The 26,480-nt window shown below is 45.6% G+C and overlaps 1 protein-coding gene and 1 long non-coding RNA gene across 4 annotated transcripts in view; one reads left to right on the forward strand and one right to left on the reverse strand.

Annotated features, from left to right (window-relative positions):
- The window catches only part of LOC309356399, a 522,017-nt gene that overhangs the window by 46,919 nt on the left and 448,618 nt on the right, over positions 1-26,480 (reverse strand). The gene's annotated exons all lie outside the window — the stretch shown is intronic.
- Positions 217-26,480, forward strand: part of THSD4 (thrombospondin type 1 domain containing 4) — a 385,092-nt gene continuing 358,828 nt past the window's right edge. For 2 of the 3 annotated variants that reach the window (XR_014162703.1, XM_081887619.1), the window contains exons 1-2: positions 927-1,018; positions 6,173-6,242. Coding sequence is in view for 2 of the 3 variants with exons in the window: in XM_081887619.1 (XP_081743745.1) it covers positions 942-1,018; positions 6,173-6,242 (147 nt within the window). In the remaining variant the exon portion in view is untranslated. Of the gene's footprint in view, positions 312-926; positions 1,019-6,172; positions 6,243-26,480 lie in introns of those variants that run through there. The other variant, XM_081887620.1, reaches the window with a different exon arrangement.

Genomic DNA, 26,480 nt, shown 5'->3' on the forward strand with positions numbered 1-26,480 from the left:
GAGGGAGACATTTCACCATCAGGGAACCATCACTGAAAAGGCCCTCTCACAGGTCTGTACCAACCGGGCAGCTCCTGGTGGTGGCACCACTACCAAGACCATGCTTTGCTGATGGTAGGAGCAGCCCCCAAATTGGACCGCTTACCTAGAGGGGTAGTGGGCTTTCTGTCATGAAATGCTGAAAAGTAATCTATCTTGTTTTTGTTGTTTCCCTAGGATTTTGCTGTAACCCACCCTGAATTTTTTATCACACTGGACACATCTCGTTAAGAGTCACTAACCATGGCAGGCAATTTTAAAGGCTCTTTAAGGTAAGCATAGGTACCCCTCCCCTCTTCATGTGCCTTACATTGAACGTTGTACCTCGGGGAATCTCACACGGAGGTTGCCCAGTGGGGAACAGAGCCAGTTTGGAAAACAATTTGGCACAATTGGTTTGCTGTGTTTCCTGCATTGCAGGGTTTGGACTTGATGGAGGGCATTCCTTGGGCTGGCCAGGCTGGCCTGCTGATGGCCCAGGTCCAGACTGGGTGGGTGCAAAAGTGGCACCTCTGTACTCTGGCTTGGAGGGCCAGGAGTCGGCCTGCCTGTCTGCGCACGCTCTGGGCGCTGGGCGAGGGGCGCAGGCTCCTCTGGGAGGAGGAATCCAGCCACTGGGAGGGGCCATTACAGCAGCCCTCTGGGACCTTCTCTCTAGTAAGCTGGTGGCACCATTAGAAGTGTGAGAGGAACTGGGGAAGAAAGACTGAGAGAAGAGGCAGAAGTTGCAGGAAGAGGGAAAAGGGAGGGAGGGAGGGAGGCAGATGGACTGGCAGGGGAGGGGGAGGGGGAGGGGGAGGAGGAGGAGGAGGAGGAGGCAGAGCAGAGCAAACCTGCCCCCAGTGGCTGTGGAGGAAGTTGCTGGTGGAGTGCAAAGGAAGGGCTTTTTGGGTTTCTGGTGCATGGTTTGTCCCGGCTTTGGGGGCTCCCAGACAGCTCCTGGCCAAGGGCGCAGGGGAGCCCAGCTTCCAGGATTCAGGTACTGGCTCATCATCCATTACAAGCCCCATCCCCGGGTAAAACATGTCTATGGGGAGGACGGGGTGAAGAGCATGACTGGTGGCGGCTGGAGCTCCGATGGCAGCAGGGCCTGAGGCAGGGTGCCAATGGTGGCAGGGACAGTGGTGGCCCCTTCTGGAGCCCAGACACCTGCCCAGCCAGGCCAGAGCCTCTGCTTCCAATATTCCCCAGGGAGGCAGGCCTGAGGCCAGTCAAGGGCTGCTTTCCATCTTAGCCCAGCCTTATGCCAGGGGTGGGTGGCAAAAGGGCGGAGCAACAGATAGGACCCTTACTTTTGAACCGTCAGCAAAAGTTGGTGGTTTACATGCATCCAGCCATCCCCCCCCCCCCCCGCATCTTCCATCCAGGCAAGCAAGCGGTTGGGGACACAGAGAATGGCCAGTGAGGGGGTGTGCCTACAAGGAAGGGGGTGTCCTGAGCAGGGGGCCTAGCTTGGGTAGAGCTCAGAAAGCCAAGCAAAGAGACCTGCAGGGCCCCCTGTGACACTATAGGGTGGGATGTTAGCATGGAGTGTGGAGGACTAAGCTGTGCAGGTTTTTTATTTTATTTTATTTATTTAAAAACACACATTTATATACCACTATTTCACAAAAGCTCTAAAGCACCAACCCACCAGTGATGCTTCTGCAGGTGATCTCAGTGACTGAGCTGGGGAGAAGGTTCAGAGGTCCCTGAGGGGCTTTGCCAATGGATCCAAGGATGGTGAACCTGGCAGTTTCTCTCCAGAATGCGGATTCCTTGTCAGATTAGTAATACAGTGGTACCTTGGGTTACATACGCTTCAGGTTACAGACTCCGCTAACCCAGAAATAGTACCTCGAGTTAAGAACTTTGCTTCAGGATGAGAACAGAAATTGTGTGGCAGCAGCAGCAGCAGCAGCAGGAGGCCCCATTAGCTAAAGTGGTACCTCAGGTTAAGAACAGTTTCAGGTTAAAAACAGACCTCCGGAATGAATTACCGTATTTTTCGCCCTATAGAGTGCACAGGCCCATAGGACGCACCTCGGTTTTTTTTTTGGGGGGGGGGGAAATGTATAAAAAAAATTTATTCCCGCCCCCCCCCCAGCCACGGGGCTGGGGCGGGGGAAGCCCGAGCTTTCCCCGACCCCAGCCCCCAGAACAGGCTGCTCTCCGCAAGCTTTGTGAGCCCGGCGGCAACTCCCACCGGGCGCGCAAGGCTTGCGGATAGCTTCCTGAAGCCTGGAGAGCGAGAGGGCAAGAGCCTGCATTCGCCCCACAGGACGTACACACATTTCCCCTTCATTTTTGGAGGGGGAAAAGTGCGTCCTATAGGGCGAAAAATACGGTAAGTTCTTAACCTGAGGTACCACTAATGTGCAATGGCCAATTGGTAACCCTGTTCAGAAGATGCCCTTGGAGTGCAATCCCATGTTTTTTTTTTTTAATCTCTTCTTCTTTTTTCTTTGGTACCCCTGCCCGTACGGGCCAGTCGTGTCCGACTCTAGGGTTGTGCGCCCATCTCACTTAAGAGGCCGGGGGCCAGCGCTGTCCGGAGACACTTCCGGGTCACGTGGCCAGCGTGACGAAGCTGCTCTGGCGAGCCAGCACCAGCGCAGCACACGGAAACGCCGTTTACCTTCCCGCTATAAAGCGGTACCTATTTATCTACTTGCACTTAGGGGTGCTTTCGAACTGCTAGGTGGGCAGGAGCTGGGACCGAAAGACGGGAGCTCACCCCACCACGGGGATTCGAACTGCCGACCATACGATCGGCAAGTCCTAGGCACTGAGGTTTTACCCACAGCGCCACCCACGTCCCATGCAATCCTATGTTGACTCAGAAGTCAGTGCTCACACCCTGGCAAGTATTTTTTAGGACTGCATCTTCAGTGTATATGTTTTTGTACTTTCCAGTTTTGTTAACTGAATGCAGCCGGCCCCTTTGACTAAAAGTGAAACTGCTGTCTCCTTTGGAATGTCTTTTCCTGCTTTCTGCCCTGTATCAACAACATTTACAAGCGACACACCCAGAGCATTTTTGGTGTGATTTGTGGAAGCATCTTTCTCCTTGGCTGTGAGACACATCTATGATCCCATTCCAAAGGGCTGCAAGGATGGAATGGCCCCCCCCCAGTTTTATTTAGCTCTGTTTTATGGCATTCTTGCATTTCAAGACTGCCAGTGTGTAGCAAACCTTCTGGATTAGGAAGACTTCGTTGTTGTTTTTAAGAAAGAAGCCTCCTTCCTTTTTAAAATAGAGCATGGCAAAGCATTTAAGAAGCAGTTAATACAGCCAAAGCAAACCGTCATTTGATGGAACATGAAATATACCAATATATTTTTAAAAATCACAACACACTGAATCAAAATGAAGATCCCTGCCAAATTTCCTATGCGCATGAAGCCGAAAGTTGATAACAGCTTTGCAACTTGAGTCTACCAGACTGCACACCCAGGGCTTGCTAGAAAGTAGCTCCATTGTCCAGTTGGGTTTCCATTCCCATCCACCAACAGGCCCTGATTATAATGTTCTCTTTGGAGAAATGATTGGGATAAGCTTGGCACAGAATAATCACCCCAATCCTGAGGACTTTTAGCTCTGGAGAAAGAACTTTTAATCCGTTAAGTAATTTGCTTTGAAGATTAAGGGCTCTGCTCACTCCCAAATGGTTGCCCCCCTCATGTGGGATTTTTTGCAGAATGTATTCATGGAAATGCACATCTCCACATGCAGATTAGCAACTGCTGAGCCTTTTTCTCTCTTTGAACTGCAAGCTGTGGAACGATATTCCTCCTACCAGTGTTGAGCTTTCTATGAATGAATGGTGTGTGTGTGTGTGTGTGTGAGAGAGAGAGAGAGAGAGAGAGAGAGAACGCAAGAGGGCACAGAGAAGTTAAAAGCAACTGCTCATTGGTGCGGGGTGGTGGTGGTGGAGTTGCTTAATCCCCGAATTTGCAGAACACCACCTTCAATTCATAGAATCACAGCATTGGAAGAGGGACCATGGGGGTCATCTAGTTCAGCCCCCCGCAATGCAGGAATCTTTTGCCCAATGTGGGGCTCAAACCCACAACCCTAAGAGTCTCCTGCTCTCCCAACTGGGCTATCCTTCTATGCACTGGAACACTTCACAGAGGACAAAGGGGACACATGTAGTTGGTTCAACATCTACGGCCATTCTGGGACCAGGACAGCCTGACCACAGTAGTAGTTCATGCATTGGTCACTTCAAGACTGGATTGTTGCAATGAGCTCCATGGGTGGCTTTGATCCAGAAGCTGCAGTTAGTGCAGAATGCTGCAGCACGATTGCTGACAGGAGTGAAGCCTTGCCAGGATATAATACTGCTGCTCAGAACTCTGCACTGATTTGCTGCCTGACCGGGTTCAAGATGTTACTATTAGTCTGTAAAGCCCTTAACAGCTTAGGACCAGTTTACCAGTGAGATTGTCTGACGCCATGTCTGCCCAATTGACCGCTTCAATCTGCAGAACTGACCCTGTGCCATGTGCCAAAGAGGACCCATTCTGTATTTGGAATAAATCAGTCTCTTAGTACAGCAGTGCCTACACTTTGGAACTCCCTGCCTAGTGATCTTAGCCAGGCACCTTCACTATACTTTTTCCGGTGCCTAAAACCATTTTTGTTTAGACAAGTCTATTCAAATGCTTAGACAGCTGATGTGTGTTTTTATCCATTTTTCGTTTGTTGTTAACTTTAAACTTTTTGAATGGTTTAAATTATGGTTGTTAACTTTTATAGATAATTCTGTTGTTTTATCTTTCTTATAAATTGCTTCGATTTTTTTTTTTTTTACAATCAAGCAATTGTAGGAGTGTTAGTAAATAATAAATGAATGAATGAATGAATAAATAAATAAATAAATAAATGCTATAACATCCCTGCATGTTCATGCCAAGTCTCACTTCCCACCAGGGGTGAACCTGTAGCCCAAGTAGGATGTTGGCTCCCCACAAATGATTTAAGGCATGTCTAACTGTGCCCTGCTTCTGGGCCATTACTCAGGGTTAAAATGCCCAGCAGGAGTGTGTGTGAGCCAAACATGTGACAAGGAAACGGAGGCATTGTGGAGCCCACTGTAGTTTATTCAGTGTGTGAATTTACCTATTTATATCTAACAATACTAAGATTAATCTCTTCCAGGAAAATGTCTCAAATTTCCCCTTCAGCTACTCTCTGGGTTGTATCCAACCTTCTCCATCTGCTAGCACAAGCCGGGAAGCCCTGGCTGTTCAAAGTGGCAACATAGGATGGAGTATGCATGTGCCGAAATCTCTGGCTTTTGAGTATCTATACAAAGCTAGGACCCACTGCTGCCTCTGCCTCGCCCACCAGCAGCATGCAGGGGCTGCAGAAACTCCCCCCCCCCCCCAGTTCGCAGCGCGGCTTGGCTGGACTTCTCAGCGGAGGGAGGGCTGCAATGCAGAACAAACAGAATCTGTCCGCAGGAGAAGGCTATTTTATTCTGATAGGCCTTTGGGAACGGACTGGCTTTTCTTAAGCAAATGCTTAAATAGCACTGTGCTGCATTTTAACAGATTTGGCTTTTTTATATTTTATTTCAATTTGAGTTTAATTGCTTTTTGATGTCTTTCATAATATTTTTTTTAGCTTTTTGGATTTTAAAGATGCCTGTTTTAATTTGTGTAAGCTGCCTTGAATCCCAGTCTGGGAAAAAGGTGGATATAAATAAGTACAATAACAACAATAACAATGGAATGAAGGGCAGCATCTGGAAGAGGGAGGGAAAAGCAAAACCATATACTGGTAGTTTGTGTTGGTTTCTCTCCCCCCCCCCTAAATAAATATTTCTTTATTTATACAGTATATTCTCTCTTAGACATTCACACCCCTTTGAGATGGTTCCAGAAGGATCTGAGTTGCGGTGGTGTAATTTACCTGGGAGGAATGGGGGGGGCAGTGGTTAATTTCTAAATAGGAAAATGTCATGGTTCAACCTTTCACAGGTGTTGTTTCCTCTGACCTGGAACCCCCGTCGTGTGGTCTGTGGCTGCTTAGGGGTGCCGTTGTGGGGGGTGGGGGAGCTGAGTGGAAGCAAAAGAAACCATAACTGTTGCTTGTGGTTTTCCTTGACTCCTGGAACTCAGCAGAAACTATTTTGTCCTGCAGGCTTCTGAGCTCCATTGTGGTCCTTGGATTTCAGCTTGTCATTCCACAGCCCTCCATCGAACACAGAAAGGTAAGTGACCCACACAGCACTTCAGGACAATCTATTACACTTTATCTCCTGATAATTGTGAGGCTGTTGCTGCAAAACAGCTGCCCCGTGTCATGTTAGGTTCCTTCATATATTGTTACATGTCCAAGTGGGGAGAAATTTCAGGGGTTCCAGGCACACTTACCCTTTTGGGATGAAGGTCAGGGGAGTCTGGGGTGCCTTTAGAATATGTGGTTTTATTTACACATATGCACGATGTGAACATAAGATGGAGGGGTTTACTGCATTAGCACCCAGACAGATATTTCTTCTCCATTAGTTTGGATCCAGCACAGAACAAGCAGCTCTTGGCATCTCCAGTGTCCAGCCGGCTTCTGCTTCCGCTCTCTCGCCTACATTCTGGCTGTTGTTCTTCTACCTAGGAGGCGGGTGGGGGGGCGTGGGGGAAAGGTCCATCCGCTAGCCTAAAGGACAGCCTCCCTTAGTTGCAGCTCTTGCAGGCTAGCTTATTCTTTTGGGGTGTGGATGAAGACACTTAAGCGACCTGCTAAGGTCCTTGTCTTACAAAGAAACTTGACTCCTTCAGTGATGGAATCCTCTATTTAGATCTAATCCTCCCAAAGGACCCAAAAAATGGGAAGGGACTCGGAGCATCATCCAGACTGACCCCCACAACCCACAACAGTATTTGTAGAGCTTTTTCTTATAGAGCTGCTAATTTAGCAGAGCAAAAAAGCACAAAAGTTCCTAATCATGGATTTCCAGGCACCAAAGGCAGACCCCAAAGTGTGCTTTCTGAGCATGGCAGTGGGTGACCCAGTAAGCTTTGCATTTCACAGAGGGGGAACTGGGGCAGAGGAGGAGCATTTGACCTACCACAAGCCTATGACAAAGAGGAGGTTGCACCCAGCTGTCCCAGAACGCTATATTCACGCTGGCTTTCAAATGAAGTGCTCACTGCTCAACTTGCAAAGCTGTCCCAGCAGAAATTCCATTTCAGTCTGATCTCTGAGCTCAACCCTGCAATAACACCTTGATCTGGTTGTTAATCCCCCTAGATGAATGTATGTTTTTCATCCTTAAGAATTCACCCATTGTGGGTAAGTGAGTGGCATTTTTGTCCCGAAGGCACGGTGAGGTCCACAACAACTTTAATCTCTGCTGAAGGAGGAACCCCCCTCTCCCTACAGCCTAGTAATAACCATATGCTGACTTCTGAGAAATGTAGTACTTCCTTTGGGTAGCAACGCCCCCCCCAATACACATTGGGATTGACATTTCCATTGTTCCTAAAGAATGTGGCTGTCATGCGAAGGTGCTCAGGTTCTTTGCACAGGTTAAACAGGGTTACTAGCAACTTTTAACAGCTTATATTTTCAAAACGTGTAGGGTCCTGACTTACTTCCTTTTGTGTTGAGCTGGTTAGTCATGGCCCCTCAGAGCATGTTGCTCTTGAAATGATTGCCTTGTTTGGACTGAGATGGGCAGGCCTCTCTGGGCAGCACTGGATCTGTTATTTATCCTGCCCTTCCACAATGCCAGCACTGGTGAGAACAGCATAATTAAGACATTTAAGAAAAAAGGGGGGAAAGTGCTCAGACTAAGAGCGACTCCCCCCCCCCCCCGCCCTGCCAGTTCATTCTAAGCTGCAGAGTGGTGTGATAAAACCGTAAATGGTTTCTTTGGGTATGTTGGAGTAGTAAACAAAATAAATTGCAAGTTCAGAGACTCCTTCTGAATTCTCCTAAAATGCCTGGCATTAGGGGACCTTTTTTCAGGCGGTCATGAGCGCTGCTGCCAGCCATCTTGAAGCAGCCCATTTTGCTGGGAACAAGGGAGATTCTGAGAGTCTGGAGAGCCTCTCTGGGGATTCATGTTATAGAAGCTGGTTCTAAGTGTTCAGGCAGGAGGCACAGGCTTGCTAAACTGTGTGGGACCCCAATCAGCTGCTGGGCAAGAAAGCTGTGGCTTCTTCTCCCCAAGGGCAAGGCAGACCCCTTTTTGCATGAAGTGCAAGTTCCTTCTGAGTGACTGCTCTGTGCTGTTGCTTCTGGCGGAGGAATCTGACCGTTTCGGTTTGTCTCTGTTTCTCATTCTGCCAGTTCTTGGCACTTCAGAATCAGTTTGCAAGTTTATTGCATATTTCTTTTAAAACATGTCTTTTTGTGTGTAATTTGGGACGATGCACCGAGTTTTGCAAGCAATTTCCCACAATATAGTGCTTTTCATGCGTTCTTTTCACATATGCATTTTATGTGCACTTCCCCTAATGCATGCATTTCTGCATGCTTCTCCTGGTTGGAGAACTGCATCACAAGTGAAGGGTGATTTTCAAAATATAGCTGTGTTTCTCTTGATGTATTGTTTCAGAAAGTGTAAATTAGGCAGGTTAGCATTAAAATCCGAATTGAACTGGCTGGATCTATAGAGATAGCCCAAATAGTTGCTTTTTTATATATTCCATTGGGAGCCACCCAGAGGGGCTGTGGAAACCCAGCCAGATGGGCGGGGTACAAATAAATAGTTGTTGTTGTTTACTATGGTGTTGACCATAGTAGGGGTGAGGGGGCAGTGTCTCTGGGCAGCAAAATGTCTTGTGATGTTATTAGTGGATTTCTGAGTCCTGGGTGTGTTTGCTGGAGAGGACAGCAGCTGAGTGTTGATGGGATACTATGGTAGTTTAAAATGTTCTGTTTCTCAAAAGGTGCCAGCACAAGGCAGGTTTGATGGTCTGCACATGGCATTAAAAATGGAAGGTTTGCATCAACATGCTTGTAGTAACAACAAAACAAAGACAAAGAAGAGCGCATGTATTAATATGATTAGCATATGTAACTTCTCTCCCCAAAATGGCAGCATATTTTGTTTTAAAATGTGGGGTGCTCTCCTTTTATCCTGATGTGTAGAGCCCTGGAATTCTCTCCTGATGAGCCACTGTCTTGTTCTTCTGCTTAATGCTTTAAGTGCATCTTATCTTGCATCATGGTATCACATAACTGAAAGTTTCTCCACCCAAATTCTGTGGCACTCATGGGCGTAGCCAGGATTTATGTTGGGGGGGGAGACACCCACCTGTCATCATCCTCTGTCTGGCTCTGTCTAACAGATTTGGAATGAAACGTCTCAATAACAGTTGTTTGAAATTACTTTCTTTTGACCCCAAGTGGTCAGAACAATCTGTCAAAATCTTTCTACAATTTCTGCTTTTAAGTTAAGTATTTTAATTTATTTACTTGATTGGGGGGCAGTTGCCCCCCTGACCCCCATGGCTAAGTCCATGGTGGAACTCACAGCAGCTAAAAAAAAGAGAGAAACCTAAATAGCTTTTAAAATGATGCACTTTCCCCTAAAATACCTATGATGTATACATTCTTTCTTTAAAATACATATTTCTGCATTCTTTTCAATGCATTTTCTCCTAAAACATGCTGTTTTGTCTGCATTTCCCCAGAAAATCTGCACTTCTCAATGCATTTCATAAAATACATATTTCTGTATGCATCCCCCTCAGCCCTGAAAAAATACAATTTCCATCCCACCCTCCCAACTGAAGCAAATTCGGTCAGCTCACTTAAAAATGGATCTCAAGAGAATTAACAATAAGAGTGTCGAAATGTGAGATACAACCTAGAATTCTATCTGATCATAGTTCAATAATGTTACATTTAAAATGGGAGACCCAGGGTATGTACAGATGGAGAATGAATGGTTATTTATTTGAAAAAGAGGATGTGATTGAAAAGGCTAAGTCCACCTTGAAAGACTATTTTGATTTAAATATTAATAAAGAAATAAATATGGATGCTAGCAAGGCAGTGTTAAGAGGTTTTTTGATACAACAAAATAGGTTTGATACAACAAAATAGAAAAAGGTGAGAGAACAAAAAAGAAGAAGAGTTACTTACCCAATTAAGAGAATGTGAAAAGAATTTGATAGAGAAACCGAATGATGAAGAAAATAAGCAATTGTATAAGATGTTACAAACACAATATTCAATATTAATAAACCAAGAGGTGGAATGGGGAATTAAGTTAATGAAACAAAAAATTTTCGAGTCTGCAAATAAAACTGGAAAATTCCTGGCGTGGCAGTTAAGAAAAAGGAGAAAACAAAAGGTGATCAATAAAGTAAAAATAGAAGAACAAGTTGTGGAGGACCCTAATGAAATAAAAAAGAGCTTCCTTAAATTCTATGAAAATTTATATAAAAGAGAAGAAGATGTAATAGAAATAGGAAAATACCTAGAAGAAAACAGAATCAACAGTCTATCAGAGGAGGAAAAAAGCCTATTAACTAAACCCATAAAAGCAGAGGAAATTCAGGAGGCGATAAAGAAGATGAAACTGGGGAAAGCTCCGGGGCCCGATGGCTTATCGGCCAAGTATTACAAAGTCTTAGAAGAACTTTGTGAAGTAATGAATGAGATTTTAAGAGGTGGAAGAATACCAGCGTCCTGGAAAGAAGCATACATTACGCTAATACCTAAACCAGACTCGGATAAACTTAATATCAAGAACTACAGACCGATTTCATTATTAAATAATGATTACAGTGGTACAAGACAAAAACTCGCAAGACAAAAGAGTTTTTCGTTTTTTGAGTTGCTTCGCAAGACGAATTTCCCTATGGGCTTGCTTCGCAAGATGAAAACATCTAGCGAGTTTGTTTCCTTTTTCTTAAAAGTGTTACTACCCAGGGAATCCGTGCTTCGCAAGATGAAAAAAGTCGTAAAATGAAAAAACTCGCAGAACGAATTAATTTCGTCTTGCGAGGTACCACTGTATAAGATCTTCGCAGACGTAATGGCGAGTCGACTTAAAAAGTGTTTAGCCAATTTCATCCATAAGGACCAAGCCGGATTCTTACCTAATAGGCAAATAAAAGACAACATAAGACATATAATAAATCTTATTGAATACTTAGATTGTAAAAATGAAATTCCCGCAGTATTAATGTTCATCGACGCCGAAAAGGCTTTCGACAATGTATCTTGGTATTTCCTAATAAAATGTTTGGAAACAGCAGGGATAGAGGGCACATTCCTGGAAGGAATAAAAGCAATTTACTCGCAACAAAGTGCTAAATTAATAATTAATAACAACTTAACTGAATATTTTGAAATCTCGAAGGGTACAAGACAGGGTGCCCTCTATCACCTCTTTTGTTTATTATGGTGTTAGAAATAATTACAAATAAGATAAGGAAAACTTCAGAGATACGCGGAATAAGAATTGGAGTAAAAGAATATAAATTGAAAGCATATGCCGATGATCTTATGTTGTCGTTGGGAGATCCAAAAAAAAGTGTTGGTAAAGTGATAGATCTGCTAGAAGAATTTGGAAAGTTATCCGGCTTTAAATTAAATAGAATAAAAACTAAAATGATGACTGTTATGTACTGAATTGAATAGGATCCAAACTGCAACAGTCTGATTGGTCCTAGAACAATAGGATCCAAAAGGCAGCAGTCTGATTGGTCCTAGAACAATAGGATTCAGAATGCAGAAACCTGATTGGTCTTAGAACAATGCAGCAATATGATTGGTTGGCAGGAACCACCCAATCATGCTCCAGATAGAAGTGAATCCACAACCTGATTGGCTTACAGTAGAATTCCAGAATTAGCCAATCATGTGCAGCCCATTGTGTAAATAATGTATATAAAGCAGATACTTTGAGGGGACTTTCATTCATTCCTCCTCACCACTATGAGCTGAATAAAGAGCATGAAATCACTTTGCGACTCTGAGTATATTTCACTGGCGACGAAGGTAGGATCCCGCTGAGCTGACTGCCACACACAGCACCGCAGGACCGCCACCTGCCGCACCACTGCCTCGCTCCAGGCTTCAGCTCCGGGACCCAAGGAACTCAGAATGGCAACCGACAGCAGCTTCTCGCCGTTCAACCCAGCATCTGGAGACTGGGAAGCGTACGCCTCCTGTTTCACCTTCCTCCTAGAAGCCAAAGGGATCACCGATGAAGAAGACGCCAAGAAGAGGGCAATATTCTTCAGCGTCTGCGGAGAGGAGACGTTTGAAATCGCCCGGGCTCTCCTTGCACCTGAAGACGTTGCTACTGTTCCATACAAAACAATAATGGAACAGCTGAAGGGGCACTTTTCGCCACAGCCCTCAGTGGTGGTTCGTCGGAATGCCTTCTACGCAAAGCGGCAAGCCCCTGGGGAAACCATAACTGGGTTTGTGACCTCTCTCTGCCAAGCTGCCCGGTTCTGCAACTTCTCAGAGCTGGAGAACATGCTTCGTGACCGCCTCGTCGGTGGCCTGAAGGATGAGAAGCTGCAACGACGTCTCTACGCTAAGAAGAACCTAACGTTCCAGGTCGCTCTAGAGGAGGCCCTGGCAACGGAAGCTGCCGAGAGGTCGACGCAAGAGGCACGGCCGAGCCAGCCGTCCCAACCGAGGGTCCACCACGAAGACCTCACCGACGACTCAGGATCCGACAGGGAGGAGGTGCACCGAGTACAGCAGCGCACTCAAGCAGCCCACATACCACAGCTGCCTCGACGAGAAGGAGGGAACTGCGCAAGCTGTGGAGAAAGTCATGAGAGGAGGACCTGCCGTTTCTGCAACGCAGAGTGCAGGCAGTGCAGAAAATTGGGACACATCACCCGGGTGTGTCGGGCTCGGCCCACCCGACACCAGGCATCAGATGACCAATCCAAGAGCCCCAGGTCCTGGGGCCCAACGCACCAAGGCAACTCGACGGAGCTCACGGACTTCCAGGTATACCAGTTGCCCCACCCCAACGTAGAGAAAATTTATGTAGAGGTACAGATAGAGGGGGCCCCATGCCGCATGGAGCTTGACACGGGTTCAACTCTATCCATAATCTCGGCAAGGACCTTAAGGAAACTGTGCCCTACTGGGGGTCCCAAACTCAGGCCGGCCCCATTCACCCTCCGGGACTTCCAGAAACGTAAGGTCCCCACAATGGGGGTGGGGACCTTCAGGGTGCAATACCGAGGGCGGACGCGGCAACTGGACTTGCTTGTGGTCAAGGGCCCCTACATTAGCTTACTGGGATTGGCATGGTTTGGACCACTAGGGCTAGCCATCACCGGGGTGAACCACATGAGCTTACAAGTGGACGTGGACGCCATATGCAAGGAATTTCCGGGGGTTTTCGATGGGAAATTGGGACAGTATACGGGCCCCCCCATTGCTCTACAGCTTGACCCTGCAGTACGACCGGTCAGGCTCAAGGCCCGCCGGGTCCCGTTCGCCCTTAAACCCCGTATAGATGAGGAATTGGACCGACTCGTGGAGCAAGGAGTGCTGGAGCCGGTGCCTAATGCCCCCTGGGAAACCCCAATTGTCACACCCGTCAAGCCTAATGGTTCGGTCCGCATCTACGCAGACTACAAATGTACCATAAACAAGGCCCTCACGGCACATGCATACCCAGTGCCAGTGGTCAGCCATGTCCTTGCCACCCTGGCTGGGTCAAAATTTTTTGGCAAGCTGGACTTGGCCCAAGCACATCAACAGCTGCCAGTAGATGAGGCTAGAGCAGAGGCACAGATGATTGTGACGCACAGAGGAGCGTTCAGGGTAAAGCGGCTGCAATTCGGGGTCAGCGTGGCACCAGGCATATTCCAGAATCTAATGGACTCTCTCCTTAAAGGGATTCCTGGTGTCACCCCCTTCTTCGATGATGTGTTGATTGCCGGGCCCACACCCGAGGAGTTTGAGGACCGCCTCCGCACCGTTCTGCACCGTTTCCAGACGGCGGGTCTCAAGGTGAAGCGGGAAAAGTGTCTACTAGGAGTGCCTCAGGTGGACTTTCTGGGATTTATGGTGGATGCAGAAGGGGTCCACCCAACTGGGGACAAGGTACGGGCCATTTGTGATGCCCCAGCGCCCAAGAACAAGACTGAACTTCAGGCCTTCTTGGGACTATTGAACTTTTACCATTCCTTCCTTCCCCACAAGGTGGCGGTAGCGGAGCCCTTACACAGACTCCTGGACAAGTGGGGCCCCTTGGGTGTGGGGCCAGCGCCAGGAGGCCGCATTCCAGGCAGTCAAGGACTTGCTTGTCTCAAACTCGGTCTTGGCACACTTTGACGAGAGGCTGCCGGTTGTGCTAGTATGCGACGCCTCACCCTATGGCATTGGCGCTGTCCTGGGACACCAACTCCTGGATGGAAGAGAGGTACCGGTGGCATACTTTTCCCAGACACTCAACGCAACTGAGCGGAACTACTCACAAATCGACAAGGAGGGTCTGGCAATCGTGAAGGGAGTAAAAAAATTCCATGATTTCTTGTACGGGCAGCCCTTCACTGTGGTGACTGACCACAAGCCATTGCTTGGCTTGTTTGCCCCCGAAAAGCAGACCCCCCAAGTGCTGTCTCCTCACGTCCTCAGGTGGTCAATTTTCCTTGCCAGCTACCAGTATGCACTGATTCACCGCCCTGGGAAGGCGATGGGCCATGCGGACGCCCTCAGCAGGCTACCACTACCGGAAACAGGCCCCGACCCAGCACCTGCACAAGAGGTTATGAGCCTGGAGCTGCTTCCCGACCGCCCCATTCAGGCACAAGAAGTTGCACACCATTCCAAGAAAGATAGGGTCATCTCCCGGGTCCTGGACTGGGTGTGGAGGGGATGGCCCAGCAGCAGCCCCGGGCCAGAATTCGCCGGCTACACAACCCGCAAACATGAACTGTCAGCCCACAAGGGGTGCCTGTTATGGGGAAGCAGGGTCGTTGTTCCCCAGCCCCTCCGCAAAAGGGTCCTCACAGCCCTACACGAGACACACCCGGGGTAGTAAGAATGAAAGCCCTTGCCAGGAGTTATGTGTGGTGGCCGGGGATCGACGGAGAGATAGAGGCCTGGGTCAAACACTGCCAGGCCTGCCAAGAATCCCGCCCAGATCCCCCAAGGGCTCCAGTCCAATCCTGGGAGTCCGCCCGAGCACCATGGTCACGCCTGCATGTGGACTTCGCTGGCCCCTTTTAGGGGAAAACATTTTTCATAGTGGTGGACTCCTACACCAAATGGCTGGAAGTTGCACTGGTACCGTCCACTTCTACGTCCGCAGCCATCCGGGTACTACGCAGGCTGTTTTCAACCCACGAGCTCCCTGACACTCTCGTCTCAGACAACGGGACTGCATTTACGTCAGGAGAATTCCAAACCTTCACAGTGCAGAATGCCATCCGCCACATCCGTTCGGCGCCATTCCACCCAGCCACCAATGGCCAAGCAGAACGCATGGTGCGGACCACCAAGGACACCCTTCGCCGCATGACGCAAGGGGATTGGGAGTACCGCCTTGCCACATTCCTTCTAGCGCAGCACAGCACCCCCAGCTCAACGACTGGCCGGAGCCCCACTGAACTACTAATGGGTCGGCGCCTTGCAATCAGATTGGACCGCCTTCACCCCAATAGAGCTCAGGATGAGGTAGGGGTGGGGGAAGGCAGGTGGTTAAGAGCGGTGGACTCGTAATCTGGGGAACCGGGTTCGCGTCTCCGCTCCTCCACCTACAGCTGCTGGGTGACCTTGGGCCAGTTACACTTCTTTGAAGTGTCTCAGCCCCACTCACCTCACAGAGTGTTTGTTGTGGGGGAGGAAGGGAAAGGAGAATGTTAGCCGCTTTGAGACTCCTTAAAGGGAGTGAAAGGCGGGATATCAAATCCAAACTCCTCCTCCTCCTCCTCCTCCTCTTCTTCTTCTTCTTCTTCTTCTTCTTCTTCTTCTTCTTCACGGATCAAAGAGATAGGGGAGGATTTGCGGTTCCAAATTTGAAGCTGTATTATGAAGCCTCGTGCCTTTGCTGGGTTAAAGATTGGATTATTATTAAAAACACAGACCTGTTAGATTTAGAAGGTTTCAATATAAGATTCGGTTGGCATGCCTACCTGTGGCGCAATAAGGAAAAGGTCCACAAAGGATTTTCTAATCATATTATCAGAGGGCCACTGTTGGAAGTATGGGAGAGAAACAAAAAATTAATGGAAAGAAACACCCTCTGGTGATTATCACCAATCGACATCCTAACAATAAAAAAAAACAAATATTGAAGGAGAAAGATGGACTTACGAAGATTTGCTAGTAAAAACAGAAAATGGATGGAAGATTAGGCCATATGAAGAGATGAAGAATAAACTGACAGGCTGGATCCAATTTCATCACATCAATGCTTTATGGGCTGAAGATAAAAAGAGTGGGATGAACGAAAAAAAATCCAGATTCCAGGTAGAAATATTAGAAAACAAATCAAAACTCCTATCAAAAATGTACAGCCAGTTGCTTGAATAGGACACCAAAGATGAAGAAATAAAAGAAGTAATGGTGAAATGGGCGATAGACTTTGGATACAACATAGAGTTTGATAAGTGGAAGAAACTTTGGAATAAAGGTATGAAATTCTCAGCATGTACAACAATTAGAGAGAACATGGAAAAAATGATGTACAGGTGGTACATCACGTCTGCAAAATTAGAAAAAATGTACAAAACCGGAGACAAATTATGCTGGAAATGCAAGATTAAGGAAGGCAATTTTTACCACATGTGGTGGTCTTGTGAGGTAATTAGAAAGTTCTGGGAAAATATTTACAATGAATTAAAAAAAATATTTAAATATACCTTCACAAAAAAACCCGAGGCCTTCCTTCTGGGGATAATTGGAGAAGAAATTAAAAAGGAAGACCAAACACTTTTCCAATATGCAACAGTGGCTGCTAGAACATTAATTGCACAAAACTGGAAGACATAAAAAATCCCAACCATAAATGAGTGGCAATCTAAATTATTTGATTATATAGAATTGGCAAAAATGACACAGAAAATAAGAAACCAAAAAGGATCAAAGTTTAATAATGAGTGGAATAAGTTTATGACTTATATTGAAACAGATGTAAAAAATTTAAAGAGTCTTGAGAAAATGAAACTGCAGATAGAAAACCCTTTGCAACATATTCCGAAACCGAGTTGAAGGGAAGTCAATTATTGTTGTGTGATCTAGTTATTTAGTTATTGTAAGTTTAATTTGTTGGTGTTTTATGTTATGCAATGATTCTCTTTTCTTTGTCGTTTTTTTCTCTCTCTTTTTGTTTTGTCTTTTCTGTTGTCTTAATGTTTAGTGTTGTATAATGAATTGAAACTAAAAAAAATAAAAAATAAAAAATAAAAATGTGTCCTAATGAATTTTGCCTCCATCCCTAAGAAGCAGAAGCAATCGACTTTTGGTTAGCATGTGCTCTTCCAACCAGTGCTAGATCAAGGTTAGGTTCCCTAGGCTTAAGTTGCTCAATGTTGGCATTCCTCCCCAGTAATTCTATCCACCGGCTGCAGGGAGAGCTTTGTACATAAATCAATCTACAGAATGAATATCTTCTGCCTCAACAGTGGGATTCCTTGCAATCATAGCACTGAAACAATTTTAAACTGACAAACTGATCTGTGCAAACATTTTTTTAAAGGTGTATTTTAAAGCTGAAGGATGACCAGCCTTGACCCACGGAGCCTTCAGTGCTGCTTTGGCAGAATGAATTTGAGTTAAACCAGCCTCACTTTCTCACACTGCCTGCCCCCCCCCCCGCCAAGCACATGTGCTTCCCCTTAAGCCTAAAGCAAGGCATGTATGTAAGTTCTGAAGGATCAGAGAGTTCAGTTTTTGGTGAAGGAAATGCTAGGATCCCTCTGCGTGCACCTTACACATCTGGTTTTGCTCTGGAAGGTAAGCACAGGAAATATAATCAGGCTTCGAGGCTTGGATCGTTGAGGGAATTTTCCATTAAGATATTTGTAAATAGTTCGATATTTCTTTATGGCAAAGTTCATTGGAAAATGAAGTGACAACAAGAAAATCTGCAGCGTATTGGAAAGGAATCAACTGACTTGCCAGTTCTGTTTCCCCAGACACCTGTAATGCAGCTACGAGCCTTCTTTACGGAGAATTTAATTGTGGGTGTGTTTTAATTTTATTTACATTTTAAAACCATTTCTGTCCTATCTTTTCAGTTTTATGAACACCCAAAGCAGCATTAGTAAATATTGGAATTAATTAGTAGTGATAGTATCTCTGCATTATGTGTAATTACTATGAACAACCAAGAGAGATCAGCAGGTAAAATGAACCCTGAAGAGCAGAAGAGTCCAGGGCCAAGTGCTGAGCCCTCCCTTCTCTAAAGCCGCTCTGAGGGAACAAAATGGAAGTCTGGTTAGGAACTCTGATATTCTGCCTCTCTTGGCAGCACCTTTTAAATAATTCTATTTATTCTATTTAAATAACATTTTAAAACTGCTTAATATTTAGACGAGCCTAAGTGGCATGCAGGAATACAACATAAAAAAAGATAAAAGGGCATAATTAAAAACAGAAATTCAGTAGCACAGCATTATGGGTCAGGGGGAAGCAACTTATAGGCAGCACTTCACATATGGTAGAAAAAGGGTATTCCTGAGTGCAGGTGCAATGACAGAAAAGAAACTCCTAGCTCTTGTTGTTCTTACTATAAAACTCCCATCCAAAATGTGCAAGTAACCAGAAATGAATGGATCACAGAATAAGAGAGGTGTAGGGCTGAAGAGGACCCCACGGGTCACCTAGCCCAAGCTTCTCGAAATGCAGGAATGACAGCTGAGTGAGAGTAGGTGCACTACTGCCATCATTTACATCAATGGAAAAGAAAAAAGACCCAGGAAGCTAAAGCCATAATAGAAGTGAAAACTAATCAATCAAAGTTCACAAGCAACCAAAGGCCTTCCTGAACAAGAAAGTCTTCACACTACTGCAGAGTTTAGAGCAGGAGCAAGGAACATTTTGTTGCTGGCAGGTCACATCCTTATCTCCCCATCCTGGAGGGATGACATCACCAGGCATCATCGGCCTGACTCTCGGGACTTTAAAGCACAGTGTGGAGCTGCATGAAAGCCCTTTTGCAAAGAGCCCCACTCTGTCAGTGCGGCTCATGGGCAGACAAGTCCCGACTACTAATTTTTTCCTCCCAGCTTTAAGGGCTGAACTTCTGGAAGGATGGCAACTAGCAGTAATGCATTTTAATAAAATCTCTGCAAAATGCAAGATTGGGAAGAGTAGTCCATTAAGGGGAATGGGGCTCTGCCCCACTGACCTCAATCTGCCCTCACCCAGCCGTCACCTGCCTGTCTTCTTATTCATCACCATCATTTAAGACCCACTCTTTACCCTAAGGTTCCAGAGTGGGGTACAGCCATTGTTTAGAACAATTTACAATCACAAATACTAAGGTGGGTCCTAAAATATATACCTCAAGTATCAAAAGCTAGGATAAAGAGGGGCGTTTTCAGCATCACCCAAAAGCTGCATGGTGAAGGTGTCAGACACATCTCTGTGCATGCAGAATATCACAAGTGGAGGCCACCCCAGATAATGCCCTCTCCCAGGCTTCTGCCCCCCAAGGCTCTGAGGGCAGAGGAACTACCAAGAGGGCCCCCTTTGCTGACCTCAGCACCTAAGAGGGTCTGTAGGGAAGGGCAGGTGAAGCCTGTGTCATGCTGGACTTCCAACACAAATGTGAGCGCCTTGAATTGGACCCTGAAACAAACCGGCAACCAGTGTAACTGTTTTAAACTAGGGGTTATGTGGGATCTAAGCAGAACCCCTGCCAGTAATCCAGCCCTTGCATTTTGGGCCACTTGAAATTTCTGAGTCGTCTTAAACCAGTCCAGGGGGTGAACTGCCTGCCAGCTCCCCCCTCCTGCGTCTCAGTGCTGCCCTTGTCAAACTCAGCAGTGAGAAGCACGTTGGCAAAACTAGCATTAATCGGCTCCCCCTGTCTATTGGGAAATGATTTAGAATGAGTTGGTTTTTTTAATGTTTCAAGTGGTGATTCCCAAGAAACCTGAGGCCTTTCTGTTAGGTATAATTAGACCAGAGCTTCCGAAGGAACTGTTTAATCTGTTTACGTGTGATACAACAGCAGCAACAAGAGAACACACAAAGAAGGAAAGAAGAAGTTGCAATGAGAGAAGATGGACTTATGAAGATGATGGAATATGCTGAGATGGCTAGACTAACTGTGAGAATGAGAGAACAAAATGAGAAATAAAATAGATGAATGGAAATAATTTGTGGAATATTTGAAAAAAGATCATGGTTATGTTAAAGCGTATGCAGGATTTGAAGTATAGCAACAAATGATAATTTTCAGTTTAATAATTTAGAATAACATATATAATGGATAAAATATAACTAACATAGCATCTTTATATGGGAATAAAAGAACACAATGGAAGGGTGGGTGGGAAGTCAACTTATTCTAAAAGAATTGGTAAAATTTGAAAATTTAATAAAAAATAAAAAGAAAATAATTGGCTCTGCCTGCCATGGGCTCTTGGTGCCGCCTCCTGTTGGTCTCCTTGGCTTATGCCCTGCCAGGCCCAATGGACACCATCCACTGCTGGAGAAAGAACCGCCAGAATTGGAACTTCCACTAGCAAATAGGAATGGCTGGAATGCAGGAAACTGCACCTAGTTTACCGTATTTTTCGCTCCATAAGAGGCACCTAGTGTTTAGAGGAGGAAAGGGGAAAAGCCCCTCTTTTGAGGATCAGCTCACAGTTCTGCAGCTCCTTTTGCAAAGGGGAAAAGTCCCCCTTTTTTGAGGATCTGCTCAAAGTTGTTGAGCTCACTTTGCAAAGGGAAAAAAGCCTGTTTTTATGGGGTTCAACCCACAGTTCTGCAGCTTCTTTGCAAAAGGAAAGGGAGCCCTTTCTACAATTTCCAGACAGATAATCTAATCCGCCAGTCACATGTTGCTGGGGAAACAAACAGCCTCCTTCTGCAGAACATTCACCAATGGAGGCCTGGGCCAGGGGGTGGGGCCTGAAAGGGAGCCAGTGATTGACCACACATTCACTCCATAAGACGCACAGACATTTCCTCTTACTTTTTAGGAGGAAAAAAGTGCATCTTATGGAGCGAAAAATACGGTAATTACATGAGATGCAAGACTCGGTCTCTTGGATACCAACCCACAGTGCCTATATTGTTTATTGGTATGGGAGGCTAGGAAGCTCTGGAGGCAAGAGGGCATGCATGAAATGGGTTCAGGATGGTTTGCCCTATCAAGTGTTTCAGTAGTGCTTAGGTCCCTTCAGATGCCACCAGTGGTGCTTCCCAGACCTTGCTGACCACCGCAGTAGGTCTGTGACCACCAAGATACTTGTTTCCAGTATTTTTAATGTAGAAAGAGTAGGAATGTAGATCAGTTAAGGTAGGAAGAAGCATTAGGAACCCTGGAAGCTGCCTTAGACTGAGTCAGACCAGTGGTGCCTCTAGCTCAGTATTGTCCACACTGACTGGCAGCCGCTCTCCAGGGTTTCAGGCAAGGGCCTCTCTCAGCCCCATCTGGTCATGCTGGGGATTGAATCTGAGACCACCTGTATGCAAAGCAGCTGCTCTACCACTGAGCTGAGGACCTTCCTTTTCCGTTTTTTAAACCGTTTGTATACTGTATACTGTGTGAAAATGAGTGCTTGTGGAAATCTGGTATTATATATCTTCACATATTCTCTAGATCACAATCCAAATGATGACACCCTCAGTAGAGTTAGTGGTGTCCAAACACTGAACTGCTAATGTGCATCAAAACCTTTGGGTGAACATATTCATGTGCTAGTCCCTGTGCCTTGCTGAAGTCTTGCACCATGTTAGAAAATTAGAATTTCTGAACCCTTGTTATATATTCCGTTTCTTGTAGAACCAGTTAGTTTTGGAATAATTGTGGCTTCTAATTCCAGCGATATTTCCTCCTCAGGGGTGTTCTTGCATAGTGAAGTTTCAAAAACAGTAGACCAAGTCCCAAGACATAGCTCCCGTTTCCTCTATGTCTAGATGGAAGTGCTGTTACAATTTAAAACAGCAGTTTAAATAGCTTATGAACTGCTGTGCTTAGTGGAAATATTTGAATGAATTCCAGAGCCAAGGTGTGTGTTTGGAGAAATTGATGTGTGTCTCGAGAAATTATTGCTCTATTCTTCCCTGTTTAGCAAACATCTTAAGTCAATCTACCACAGGCATAATTCTGAAATGTACAAAGGAAGGCCATGAATGCTACTTCTGAGTGATAATCAACATAATCTTTTGTCATTAAGAGATTTTTCATCTAATAGTAGTAACACACAGTTTTGGCAAATGAGGAGGCAAGGTTGAGTTAATGGTGGCCTTTTCCAAAATCCAAAAAGGAATGCAAATTTCATAGGTCTGCTTAACATTTAACCTCCGTTTCCTTACTCCACCCCAACAAGAGCACGCAAAACCTCAGATGTCTGGAAAATATAAGAACAGTTAAGGGAAGCAGCTGTTGAGCAATGGCTACTCTAGATCCAGATTACTTATGGCCCCAATCCAAGTCTGGAGCTAGCTCTCTCTCTCTCTCTCTCTCTCTCTCTCTCTCTCTCTCTCTCTGTGTGTGTGTGTGTGTGTGAGAGAGAGAGAGAGAGAGAGGGAGAGAAAGACTATATCCTCTTTATTCATCAGTTTATTTCAGTCAATAGACTAGAAATAAAAACCCTAAAGTACACAAGAATCTCAGAACAAAACATATTGTAAGATGCATTGCAAAGACCACAATAGGAACTAACAGAAAAGAAGAGCCTGCTGAATCAGGCCAATGGCCCATCTAGTCCAGCATCCTCTTCTCACAGGGGCCAACCCAATGCCCCAGTGGGGAACCCACAAGCCGGAGCTGAGCACAAGAACTGCCCCCACCTGGGTCTCCAGCCACAGCTTCAGAAGCAGTACTGCCTCTGACCATGGAGTCAGGGCACAATTATCATGACTAGGAGCCATGGAGAGCCTTATTGTCCTCCCTGAATTTGTCTAGGTAAAGGACTCCTGACAGTTAAGTCCAGTCCCGGACGACTCTGGGGTTGCACGCTCATCTCGCTCTACAGGACGGCGTTTGTCCACAGACAGTTTTTCTGGGTCATGTGGCCAGCATGACTAAGCTGCTTCTGGCGAAACCAGAGCAGCGCATGGAAACGCCGTTTACCTTCCCACCGGAGCGGTACCTATTGATCTACTTGCACTTGATGTGCTTTCGAACTGCTAGGTTGGCAGGAGCAGGGACCGAGCAACGGGAGCTCACCCCGTCACGGGGATTTGAACTGCCAACTTTCCGATCAGCAAGCCCAAGGCTCAGTGGTTTAGACCACAGCGGCACCTGTGTTCCTGAGAATTTTTCTAATCCTCCTTTAGCCACCCTAAGGGAGCATTGCTGCTTGTTGGGGAAGTGAGTTCCATCGTTTCAGTAAGGGCTGTGTGAATAAGTCCTTTCTTTGATCTATCCTGAATCTTCTAGTGTTATGAGAAAGGAGGAAAACTAGTCTTGCTTGACATTCACCTGCTCCATGTCATGCATCATTTTATGGACCTATGGTGCACTCACCCCTTACTTGCCTTTTTTCTAAGCTGAAAAGTCCAAAGTGCTGTAACCTTTCCCCACTTGGGGCATCACTCCATCCCCTCAGTTTTCCAGCACTCTCCAGCCTGTAGCCAGAGAAGACAAGCAGCAGAATCTATTGTTATGGTTGGACAAGGGGTTATCATTGTTGCTGCAGAAAGGGCCCGGTCAGCAGACTCTAGCATTAGGATAGGTTTTATTTAGCATTGAGTTATGGTAATTTGCAGTGCTCAGTGATAACCTATGTACCCATCCCGAACTCCTGCTGGCAAATCCTGCTGTGGCATTCCACCACATCATGTCCTCAACTTCAAATGTTAGTATTTTCATCCATGCTCTTAAGAGTCTATATGGGTTCCTCCCAGCCTGCACCAAATTCTTAAACGAGTAGTCCAGCTTGCCTAAACATTTAATTTTGTTTCACCTGTGCCTCTCCAATGAGGGAAGGAAAATTGTTATTTCCCATTTGGGTTTGACAAAAAGCAAAGAAACACTTAGATGACTTCACAGCTCCATCCAAAACACTCAGGTTGTGAAGCAGCCATTGTTGCCTTTTAGTCACTGGGCAGGGCAGGATCCTCTACTTATAACACTACTGTGGAGAACCAAATAATCTAGACAGCTTATATGTCTCAAATCAGAGAGCAAGAATCAAGGAGGTGGATCAGGAAGTGAGCTACACCTTAGCAACCAAGTTATTGCAGATTTCCAATCATTCACACATAGATTGGAGTGCATTTTTAATTTACCAAGTGTGTGGTCTTTTTCTAGGCTGGGGGAAGAGGAACACAAGGGCACAATCTAAAGGTCTAACAGCCTATATTTCCATGCTTTAGTTTGGTACATATTTTGTTATTTAAAATCTCTGCTGGGGTTCTCTCACCAAAGAGAGAATGTGCCCAAACTTGGATATTGGCATTCATTAATTCTCATTTAATACTTATTTTGTTCCTTGCCAACCTACAAGATGTTCAGGGAGCCAGTGTGTTGCAGTGGTCAGAGTACTGGACTGGGATATGGAAGACCAGAGTTGAAATCCCCACTCTGCCGTGAAGCTCACTGGGTGACCTCGGGCCAGTCACTGTTTCTCAGTGTAACCTACCTCGCAGGGTGGTTGTGTGGATTATATAAGGAGGCAGAGAACCATGTATGACATCTGGAGCTCCTTAGAGGAAAAGGTGACATATAAGATAGATGATAGATAGATAGATGATAGATAGATAGATGATAGATAAATAAGTAGCTGTAGCCAAAGTATTAAATAAAAGGGGGGGGTTTCCTGTAACTGAACCCGGAACCTGGTGAAAACGCTGCTCTTCAACCAGGCCTTTGGCTGCCTATCATCTTAAATCCTTCTAAATGTGTTTGTGGGAATGGGGGGTGGGGAGGAGGTTATTGGTTTGGTTTGTTCTTGTTCTTGTTTTTATTATGCATGTGATGTTTTTATATAGTATTTTTTTTGCTGTGAACCACAGATGAAAGGTGGTATGCAAATAGTATAATAGTAATAGTGGGCAATATGTTAATCACTTTGAGAGTATTGGATAAGATCATTGCCATAGCTCCTCAAAAGGGAACATGATACGCACAACATTCTGGCCAGCAGACAATAAGATTGAAGCTTTATATAGATACAAGCATTTGGGGACGATTTTAAGACTGTTGGTAATTTAATCTCTCAGCTTTGTATGCAATGACTTCTTAAATGCACCGTCAGTTACTCAGCTGTACAAGTTAAAGGAATTTGCAAGCTCCACTGCCAAAGCTGGAAGAGACTCAGAAGTCAAGAGAATTAGTAACTTTGGAGGCAAGGATGCCAAAATATGAAAAGCAGAAGACAACTATTTGACCTCTGATCGGCAGTGACTTGAAAAAGTCCCATCTTAATCGCAACATAAGACATGCAAACACATACTAAGGTTCCTCACTGTAGAGCCACCAATTCACACAACTTGACACCTCCCAAGGAAATCTCACAAGGGATTGCCAATCATGCATGAACTGGCCCTATGAGACAGACAGATTTGCCAAGAATCTAGCTTGTGGTCCACCAAGACCCCTAGATCTTTTTCACATATACTACTGCCAATCCAGGAGTCCCCCATCTTAAATTTATGCATCTAGTTCTTCCTGCCTAAGTGTAGAATCTTACATTTGTCCCTATTGAAATTCATTTTGTGAGTTTTGGCCCAGTTCTCCAATCTATTAAGATCATATTGAATTCCAATTCTGTCTTCTGTGACATTAGCTACCCCTCCCAGCTTGGTGCCATCTGCAAATTTGATTAGCACCCCCTCATTTCCTTCATCCAAGTCATGCATAAAGACAATGAACAACAATGGGCCCAGAACAATGAACAAGCCCTGTGGCACCCCACTTGTCACTTTTTTCCAGGATGACAAGGAACCATTAATGAGCATTTTTTTGGGATCAGTCAGTCAATAAGCTACAAATTTACCAAATAGTTACTTCATTCACCCTACATTTTGCCAACTTCTAAGCAAGAATATCATGGGGGATTTTGTCAAAAGCCTTACTGAAATCAAGATACATCCACGGCATTCCCCTGATCTACCAAGCTTCTAACTGCATCAAAAAAAGAAATGAGATTTTTCTGGCATGACTTGATTTGAGAAACCCATGCTGGGTCTTGGTAATCGCAGCATCCTTTTCTAAGTGCTAACAGACCAGCTGTTGAATTATCTGTACTAGGAGCTTTCCTGGAGTCGATATTAAGCTCACCAGTCAATAGTTACCTGGATCTTCTCCCCCCCCCCTTTTGAAGATGGAGATAATATTTGCCTGCCTCCGGCCTGCAGGGACCTCACTTATTATCCA

Source organism: Podarcis melisellensis (assembly GCF_964234715.1).
Source record: "Podarcis melisellensis genome assembly, chromosome: 14".
In the NCBI taxonomy this organism is placed as follows: domain Eukaryota; kingdom Metazoa; phylum Chordata; class Lepidosauria; order Squamata; family Lacertidae; genus Podarcis; species Podarcis melisellensis.